This window comes from Perissodus microlepis, chromosome 8, assembly GCF_051167445.1.
Source record: "Perissodus microlepis isolate ML-2025 ecotype Zambia chromosome 8, ASM5116744v1, whole genome shotgun sequence".
Lineage (NCBI taxonomy): Eukaryota > Metazoa > Chordata > Actinopteri > Cichliformes > Cichlidae > Perissodus > Perissodus microlepis.
The window spans coordinates 16609488-16620257 of record NC_140468.1 but is presented as its reverse complement, the minus strand read 5'-3'; the positions used below and the strand labels follow the sequence as shown (position 1 = coordinate 16620257).

At 39.7% G+C, this 10770-nt stretch overlaps 1 protein-coding gene across 1 annotated transcript; it reads left to right on the top strand.

Annotated features, from left to right (window-relative positions):
* Positions 1 to 241: 241 nt before the first annotated feature.
* Positions 242 to 3784, top strand: LOC146381705 (carbonic anhydrase 7-like). Its single transcript, XM_084938684.1, has 8 exons — positions 242 to 314; positions 423 to 449; positions 538 to 696; positions 2585 to 2733; positions 2852 to 2947; positions 3133 to 3211; positions 3306 to 3478; positions 3593 to 3784. The coding sequence occupies exons 1-8, from the start codon at positions 242 to 244 to the stop codon at positions 3782 to 3784; spliced, it is 948 nt and encodes a 315-aa protein (XP_084794810.1).
* Positions 3785 to 10770: the final 6986 nt, after the last annotated feature.

Genomic DNA, 10770 nt, shown 5'->3' with positions numbered 1-10770 from the left:
CGGAAAAATTAGCCTTAGTCTAAAATAGAAGCTGACAGTAGAAATTAAAAGTTTAGCATTACTTAATTTTTATATTAATGTTCAAAGTTTATTTTTATGTCAATTTGCCATTTCAAACACTAGTGTATTATTAATTCATTTTAGTCAACTGATTGATTGATTATTATGATTATTGTTATTATTATTATTATTATTATTATTATAGTTGTTATAAACATTGTGGCTTTTTTGCTCATTTCAGATGAAGTGGTTTGTAGCAGCTGCCTTTACTGTGTGCATCTTTGTCCCCACCGCTTCCTGTGAACAGGAACCATGTGTGTATTCATTGATGAGAATATTTTGTGAGATATTTCGAAAGAAGTGTTCCACAATATTTCTACTCATGGCATTCTGAATGTTAACTTTTTTCCCTTCTCATCCAGCCTGGTGTTATCACCTTTCGTCATGCAGTAAGTACCAAGTACATCTATTATCTATTATATGTTGCCCACTGGGTGACTGCGCTTCAGTGACTTTATGTATCCTTTTTGTTTATAGATGAGTCCAACTGGCCAAAAAGTTACCCCAACTGCAGCGGAACTCGACAGTCACCCATTAACATCGTCTCCGAATCTGCCAAACCGAACAACAACCTGTCTGAAATTCATTTTGAAAACTCCTCCAATATTATGTCCATTAAAAATAATGGGGAAACAGGTGAGAATGGTTCTTATACAGCGCTTTTCTACTCTGAGCACTCAGAGCTCAGAACTGGGTTTATGGCTTTAAGATAAGATAAGATAAGATAAGATAAGATAAGATAAGATAAGATAAGATAAGATACCTTTATTAGTCCCACAAGGGGAAATTTCATGTTAAGGCTGCTGACCTATTGCACGCAATGGCGGGGCCATCTTACCCTCCGACCATACATTACACAAAAACATCACATGGGAAAGACAGGTCAGAAAGGTATAACAATGGAAAATGCACCACATGAGGAAAGATAAGGAGAAAAAATAACTCCCCCCAGACTGAGCTCCAACAGGGAGATCAGTTTGAGAACAGAAAAAAAAACACCTCTGCAAATAGCACATGAAAAAAACTCTTAATACACCAAAGAAACACATGACAAGCAACAGGGATGGGTAAAGGGTGAGAGACAGCCAGTGTAGACAGTGCATCCGGGCCTGCAGCATAAGCACCGGTCTCCTTGATCGACAGTCAGCATCGGAGGGGAATAAGTGTCGAAGGCGTTTGGAGGGGGAGGGGGGATGAGTGTACATCTGCATGTGTATATATGTCTGTGTGCGTGTGTGTGTGTGCGTGTCCAGAGTTCAGCTGAGACAGTGTCCTTCACCCTGCCAGGCTAAGTAAACAGTCTTCCAGCCAACCCAGGTGGCCTTGCATAGAATGGGAAGAACAGTCTAAACACAGTCGTTATCAGGGTGTTTTTGTTTGGCTCCAGCCTTGAGACCGCAGCTGGCGCCGAAAGGGTATCCGCATGAATTGATGGTGTTTTTTACTTTAGTGCGAACAACTTATATGAATTTCAAAGCTGTTCTAACAGTCCAACACTGGTCTCTCAATCTCCCGTTGGAGAGCCGTGAGCTTCTCCATGATGTTATCAACCTTACGCCCCGTGATGTTGTCATTCTTGTGCTCAAAGAGCCAATTCTGAGAACTCACGACCACAGTGAGCTTCTCCAAGATGTAATCCAGTTTGCACTCAGAGATTTTATTCTGAGTATTCACAGCAGCTGTAAGCTTCTCCAAGATCTTATCCACGCTGCACTCAATGAGCCCATTTTGATAAACTCACTCCTCGTCCTATTGTTTCAATCCCAGCGGGCAGCCTTGTGGGGGTTTGAACAGCTGGTTCCGCTTTCTTAATTCTTCGATAAGTCAGGGCCAAGCCAGCTCCAATCAGCAAGAACCCTGTTATCATGGTTCCGAATAGGTAGATATCTTCAGCGTCCTCGATTGACAGTCCCGCCAGGCACACGATCCTCCATGTCTGCCACCCGTCCATCGTGTATCCGGCAGGGAAAGTACCTCCAGGGCACTCGGGCTGTCCCGAGCCAAGACTTCTCGTTGAGAAAGGGGTGTCAATAGCGTTCAGAGACCAGTTAATCAAATCCATAATTCTCTTTTAGGTTTTAGAAACAGACTGTGAGAGAGTGTTCCAAGGAAAAGTAAAAACAAAAAGTAAAAAGCGACCGCCTTCGTCAAGAGCAAAAAACAGAAAGTAGTGGCTACAAAAATGTTTTTGTCCCCTGAAAGTTCTGTTTTCGACTTACTTTAGCAACTACAAAACAAACAAAATAACAAAAAAAATGCTAAATTGTCTAACTGGAATTTCAATGCAGTTCCCTATCCTAAAATTAAATGCACCAGCCTTCCACCTGAGCATTTTCTCTTAGGTCTCACAGGTTTGGTATAAATTCATCCTGTTTTTGTATTTCCATTCTCTTACAGTCAGAGTTAACCTTACGAAAGGAGTTAACATTACAGGAGGGACTGGCCTTGCGCCTGAATGTTTCCTCTGACTCCTCGCAGGTTAGGTGTAACTTTATCGTGTTTTTGTTTTATCACCTTCTTTCAGTCCAAGTGACCCTTAAGAGAGGAGTTAAGATTTCAGGAGGGGACCTGTCCGGAGAATATGACACCGTGCAATTCCACTTCCACTGGGGCAACGGCTCCTCTGTCCCCGGCTCAGAGCACACAGTGGATGGAAAGCGCTATCCTATGGAGGCACAGATTTTTTTTCATTTTGTATTGATGATATTGACATTTCTTTTTGCTAATAAAATTTTAATATTGATATTAAAAACAAGAAAAAAAATCCAACTAAATAACTTAATTTTCCCAGTTGCATATTGTGAACACCAAGCCAATCTACAATCGGAATATAACTCAAGCTGCTGAAGATCCCACCGGAATTGCAGCACTTGGTTTCTTCATTGAGGTGAGAGAAGCAGCACACAAGTTTTTATAATGCCTGCTGTCTACTTCAGATATAGCTGTTATGTCTTAGAGATAATTATTATGTTTTACAACCTCACTATATCTTTGAGGTGTTTTTCCGTGTTGGTCTATTTTAAACTATGAGGTGGGGAAAACAACACAATCAATACACATTTTTTTTTCCAGGTAATGTCAGGCAACTCAACTGGTCAGCCGGAAAGCTGGCGCAATTTGACCTCTTACTTGGCCAACATCACACAAAAAGGTAACATTTTTGAAAAAAAAAACTCCTCTCCTGTTTCTGGCTCGAAATCGTCTCATTAATAGTTCCTTCATGTAGGCCTTGTTTCTGTCCTCAGACAACGAAGTTTTGTTTAGTTCGATTGCAGCCGGGTTTTCCCTGAAAGACCTGCTTGGCAATGTGTCTCTCTCTAAGTATTACCGCTACCTTGGATCTTTGACGATCCCCGCTTGTAATGAGGCGGTGGTCTGGACCGTTTTTAAGGAACCAATTAAAGTCAGTAAAGATCTGGTAGGTGTTATTTCATTTCTTCCTTGTGTCTCCTAATTATCATTGCTGCAAGCACATAAACACTGTTAGTGGTTCATGGAGCTAACTGGAAACAAAAAAATGTCTCATGACCAGATTGACCTCTTCAGCACCACACTGCACTTCAACGACAGCACGTCACAACTCATGACAAACGTCTACAGAAGTGTACAAAACCAAACAGATAGAATAGTCTGGACTCAGAGGAGCAACAGTTCTGCCTCCACAACCTGCTTCTCCCTGGGTCTGCAGCTCCTCAGCCTTACACTGGGCTCGAGTTGGAGCTAAAATAGAAAGAGGACATCATCAGCAACTTTGCTGATCAACCTGTTGCCTCACTTCAGCACATGCATTCTTTCCCCATTTAATTAAAACTGAGCTTCGCTGATTTCTAATGTAGCTCTTTATGTTTGACATAATCATAAAAAGTGTGAAAAGTAATTTATGAAGGTGAAGGCTTCCTCTGCTCCCATGTTATCTCTGCTATTTCTTGATTATGGCTACCTGCTACAAAGAACTTGCCTGTTGTTACATATCAGTCTAGTTTACTTTAAGCAATGACATGCACAAGTTTTAATTTTGAGAGGCCAGCACGGTCTGAACAGTTGAGCCATTTTCCACATCTCTGTTGAGCTGCCAGAGCAATGTGTGGGTGACAAAGGGATGCACCTGCACTATTTACAGTGTAGTTCTGGCAGTTATGAAATCCAGCATCATAAGAATGTGCCACTTTCTGGGTAAATGTTAAGGTATGCTTTGATATTGGTGTGTGGTCCTACTTTAGTTTACCAAGAAGTGATTGAAGGATGTAGTTACTATTTAAATTTTTGTAACTTTTTTTGCCTCCATCAGTGCAGCTACTAATGCATTTAAAGTGCACTGGTAGCTAAACCCACAAAATGGAAAATGAAAACCTGATGACTCATTTATGAAGTTCATGTTATGAAGGCTTTGTGTGTTACTTTCTTAGATGAACAAAATTATTTATCAGGGATGCATATTGTTTATGTCCTTAATACTGTACTGTATTGCATGAAATGAAGAAAACTGTGACCTTCCTGATCTTATTAAATGACAATTAAAATTATTTATCACTCTTTCTTGAGTTTTACTGTCTTTTTTAAATTCTTGGAGGTTTCTGGGACTTTTAAAATGATACATAGAGCTTACTATTCTAGTTCTGAAAACACAAAATCCCCAGTTTTATTCTCTGTTGGTTCAAAACTTGTGAAGCCGCCAAGTAGAGACATTCTGTACTTAAGTAGAAGTACAAATACTACTGTTAAAAAGTATTTCAGCAAAAGTTGAAGTACTGTTTCAACTTCTTGACTCAAGTAGAAGTAAAAAAATGTACAGGCTCCGAAATGTACTCAAAGTAATTAAAAAGTAGCTCTTTGGGGGATGTTTCGGTTTTTGTGTCCTATATTAACACAATTATAAAATAACTTTAGTCTAACCGTTTTTTTATTCTAATTGTGCCCAGCTCAGATCTGAAGAAATAAAAAGGGAAATAAAAATACTCTATTTTCTGTTGCCTACGTTGTAGAGGATGTCTTTGAATCTAAGCAGAAAAATTGGTACATTTAGGGGTTAAAGTGGATTCAGCAGGTGGGGGAACTCTAAAATCAGTTTTAGTGGCTCAGTGTGGGTAAAAGAATCACAACTCACAATAATTTCTATTGAGCACTACAGTAGATTTTCCTGATGTACATGCTTTGATCAGCTGACCTGCTGTCCTTTGTGGATTTACACAACTAAATTGTACCACCTCAACTGCACACTTTTCATGAGTTGTCCTGGCTGATTTCCATTGCCCACACTGACTGTATGCATTTCTAGACTCTAGAAAGTTGATACAAAGGTTGAATTCAGTCACTGGATCTAATCAGGCTACTAGCATCAGCTAAATTTATGCAAATCTCTGCTACCCTTTATGTAACCTGAATGACCATGAGCACTACAGCCACTGACTAGCAGTCCCACACACTGTTCTTTACTTTAACCTCCTAGGACCTGGCATCCACACATGTGGACATCACATTTTGGGTTATTTAGACCAAAATACTTAATTTTGCTCTACAAGGGCCTGATATCCGCTTACGAGGACATTATACTGCTACTGTTCTATTGAAAATTTTAAAAAATATCCTCATATGTGACTCTCATTTTTCTTAGAAACAAAAATCAGGTAAAAAAAAAAATCTGGTAATTCTTTGTTTTTACATTCATCAGGTCCCAATCAGCCCAAATATCAAAGAGAAATTAAAAATGCATGCCGTGGAAGAGTCCGGGTCTTAGGAGGTTAAATCCATCGCAGTACAGCAAACTATACCTGTTTATCCTGCACTAACCTGCAGAGTAGTTTCACACAACCTGATAGGGTGACCTAAAAAGTTGGACTCAGACGCAGGCTTCCAATGCTCAGTGAATTTATGTACAGTAAATGTCTGGCAGTACACTGTTTATGCTGTCTTTTTGATTTTGTAAAACTGGTGTGAGGGTAGAATTCAGTAAATGGATTTAAGCATCATTCGTTAAAATTTATATGAATCTCTGCTACACATGTAACCTTACTCTGATCATCAAATCACAACTGCTGTTCGCCAGTCACACACTGTTCTTTACTTTAAACCATCACAGTACAGCAGGCTAACCTGTTTGTCCTGCACCAACCTGCAAAGGATTTTTTATGCAGTTTTTAAATAAGGCTGTTAGTTTACCTCAGTTGTATTTACAGCAAGTTTCACAATTTAAAGAAAAATATAATGTTGCATGTACAGATCCAATATCTGATTTAAAAACACGAGAACTTACATGTGAGCTTTCCATTTCCAGTTTATCAAATACTACTGAGCACTCGTCTTCCTCGGACCCCCCTGTCTCTTACTCCGACTCTCACCTGCCTTCTCAGTTCCTCCATTCATGATGGTAAAGAACAACGCGGACGTGGCACCTTCGAAGGCCTCCATACTGATTGCTAAGTGAAGACTTGTGTAAAGGAGTGTCAAACAGGTGCTACAGTGATTTCATTCTGGTAGTTTTAAATAGTTAGGAATAGGTGATCCCTCAGCAACTGTCTGTGAGAATTTACTGTTATTTGACCTTGTCCTAATTTTCACTCCCTACACAAACAACTCTCATCTCATGTGAATCTATAACTGTCTATTCTGTTTTATTCTGAGTCCTCAGTAGTGCAATTAACTATTAAAGTGATCTAAAATATATTACACTCCATACCATTTGCCAGCAAAGGTTTTGTAACCCAAACTTTTCTAGTCTACTACTAATTTAGTAGTAAGTCTACTAACTTTTCTTAAATTAGTAGTCTTAATAATTTTTGTTTTGTTTAAAATTATATTCAGATACAAGTCTTGTTGTGAAAGCCAAATTTATCACATCCATGAACCAGATTATGGGCCTGCTAAATGTTGAACATCTAGGTTGGTTTTAAAGATGGGGAAAAAAGTAATTTAGCTTGTGCTTCTAAATAAACAAGTTAAATTCTATATCCATAATCAGAATCAGAAACATTTTGGGGTAGTCTATGATAAACAATGCCACATGCTTTATCTGGTCAGTGCTTATTAGAAATTGTAATGCCAACTACAGAAATAAAAATGTCGCAATACCACACATTTAGGAAACCATTTAGACATAGTGGTAGATTTTAAATCGCTAATTTTATTAATAAGTACTATATGTGTTAGTGTAATTTGGTTGTATGACAAGTATATTGACTTTCTATGTTATAAGTTAAATTGGCTGAACAGCCATTAAGGATCAAATCAGCTAATAAACAATTTTCTGTTTTTTTTCTCCCTTTACTTGCTTTTTTAGTTTGTTTGATGCTCAGACCAGCACCCAAAATACATAAAACTCTTACACGTCTAGAAAAGGAGATTTTGGACAGAAAGACATCAACTAAGTGGTAAGTATTTTGATTTGCCAAAATATTAGTAATCTTCAGTGTCATTTATGTTAATCATGCTAAACTTTAATCATACTTTAGACCTTAACTTCTCGCTTTATTTGTGTGCTGGCTTTACTGATCTTTCCCTTTCTTCTGTTTTTGGACTTGAGATATGACTGCTCTATGCTGTTGCTGCTCCAGTACATTCTGCAAGACATGCTGTGTAAGTAAATACAAACAACAACAGTTTGGTCTGAAGTTTTTGAAAGATCATATCCCATATCCGCTGTTTTTGAACAGCGAAATAATTTTTTGTGCCCAAATTATTCAGCAGATCACCAGAAATAAAATTTAGTGGCGATTTTTGCGTAGCCCTTTTTAAAAATAAGCTTTCACGACATTAATGTGTGTTGGATGGTGGTCAGGGTTATCAAGACTCACAAGTGGGACACTGAATGTCATCTCTCCAGTGGGGAGTGAGTGCAGGAGGTTGAAAGATACTCATCTCAATGCACAGCTTGGCTATCTGCAGCTGTATGTTATTTACACTCAGTGAAGACAGGGGCTGAGCTGTCAACTGATCAAAACTCACAGGTCAGTTTGATCAGGTGGTGAAGGAGCATGCTGGACAGACCTGGCAAGCCCAATTGTATAGTGAGGGTGCACTGAGGTTGCCTGACAGAGACCCCAGTTCAGCAGATCATCAACTCCCAGTTTCACAGCATTCTGAGGGAGGCTAGGTAGTTCTGCACCTCCATAGCTGGGGCTGCTGCAAGGAGCAGTGGCCACAAGGTGGTTGATGCCTGTCGTGGTCGTAATTACCATCAAGCTGACGAGGGGTCCTGTCGGGCTTGGATAACCATCAGGTGGTGGATCCGGCTATCTCTGGAGCAGTTCACAGCTGAGTATGGAGCGGTGGAATCATCAACTCTGTGTTCATGGTCCTCAGCCGGAAAAGAATGAAGTGCCCAATCTACATCAGGGATGAGTTGCTGCCTCAAGTGGAGGACTTTATGTATGTCAAGCTGTTGTTCACGAGTGAGCAAAGAGGGGAACAAGCTATCGACAAATGGACTGTTGTGGTGGTACAGACATCTGACAAGAATGATTCCTGTGCGTCTGTTGGGTGAAGTCTTCTGGCCATGCGCTAACACGAAAGGCCCCGGAGCAGAACCAGGACCTGCTGGAATTTCACTGGAGGAGGGGAGAGGGAGGGGATTCTTTATTTAGGCTGCCAGCTTCCTTGTAGATAAGTGTAAGAAAATTGATGGGTGTATGGATGGCATAATTGTTTATATCAAAGTTACAGTATTTCTTTGGTAATAGTGTAATAATGCAGATTGTCAAACTTAAGATCTGTTCTACAGCAGATGCAGAAACATTTTTTTATGGAAATATCACTTAATTTTCTAAAGAATATGATTGTTTCCTTGCAGGACACCAGGACAGATGAGCTCTCCATCTCAGATGGTGTTATCAGTGAAGATGGCCAAATGCAGGTTCACAGTCATTGCATCTCAAACCCACATCCACTTCCACTGTACTTAAGGGAAGTTAGAACAATGTTAAAGACTTTCATCATTGCATTTGTATCACCCAAATCCATGACTGCCATTTAGGCAGTAATGCCAGGACTGGGAATCAAAACACCATTACAAATGTTACAATGTAACCAGTATCTGTGTTTGATTGTTAAACAACTGTGTTGATTGAGCTAGAGACTGTACTTGTGGCTGAAAAATAAATACATTTTATATTGATTATATCAGTAATGTAACTTGCAATACAAAGTTTGAGGAGCCTAAACCTAGTTTCAGAATAATTAAATTTCAGACTTGTTTCATTTTAAGGTTTTTAAAGTTTAAATCGTTTAAAAAATAAAAATAAATCGGAAATTTGATCATGTTTAAAGTGTTATTAAATAACACCAGCTGCATTTGTGGCAATATACTTGTCATTGTTCAGCAGAAGGGTGTCCAGTGTGTTGGCAAATATACTTTTTTATATTTGAAAATTAAAGTTGGGCTGATTTTAACTGCATTACAGGAAGTGTTAATTAATTATTTTGAATCATATATGTATAAAGTGTTTATGTTAAGTGTTGTACCAGAAATCTCAAGTTCAACGATTATAAAACATAATGTAATTTAGTTGTATGGATTTTATCAACTGGTCCCTTAACGAAACTGACAACCCCTGGGCATGGGAGAGCCTGATTTTCCTGCGGAAACGTTTGCTGCTGGATACTCAATGGTCGGTTGCGACGTGTGTCTGGCAACACTCTCGATGGAAGACATTGAACAACATCTACCAATTCGGAACCACGATAACAGAGTTCTGGCTGATTGAAGCTGGCTCGGACCTGATGAACAAGAAGCGGCTACAGCTGTTCAAAATCCCACAAGGCTGGCCGACATGATAGACAATGGGCAAAGCTGTGAGTACTGTGTTTTTAAACGCAATATGGATGAGATCCAGGAGACGTTCATGGCCCTGCTATATGGATAACATCTTGAAGAACAACGGGAATTGAGAGACCTGGTGACCAGTGACGGACATTAGACCAACTGTAAAATTAGAAACCATTTGTTCACACTACCCAAAACAAGCACTAACCAAACACATGTGCTATGTGCTCAGGTGTTTTTTTTTTTTCTCTTCTCAAACTGATCTCCCTGTTGGAGCTCAGTCTGGGGGGAGTTATTATTTCTCCTCGTCTTTCCTCATGTTGTGCATTTTCCATTGTTATACCTCTCTGACTTGTCTTCCCCATGTGATGTTGTGTAATGTATGTATAGTCGGAAGGGTAAGATGGCGCTGGCAAAGGTCGGCTGTCAAGAAGCGCTGTGTGGCAGGCAGGAGTTGGACCCAAAATCCAGGCGCTGGACTGAAGGGATTAACTCAAAATAACAGCTTTATTGGCTGGCACGAATACAAAACTAAACTACACTAGGGAAAATATAAACTACACTTTACAGAGAGGCACACAGGGAGATGCACACAGCAAGAGGGACGACGCGACATGGAACAAAGGGATACTCTGACATAAATGCACAGAAGGTAATGAGGGAAGTGGGAACACACGGGGAACACAGCTGAGGACAATTACTTATGATAGCACGGAGAGGACACGAAACTGAAAACACTGACACCAACACACAGACCTTAAACATAACACAGAGAGAGGCAGAGAGAGAGGCAGAGAACATGAAGGAATACATGAGGGGATGAGGAGAACACAGAACACAAGGAGTGGGAACACGGTACCAGAACAAACACCACAATATAAGCACGGACACAGGGAGAATCCAAAGAAACCAAACCGAACAATTCTGGGAACATAAAGGACAAAATACAAAACCAC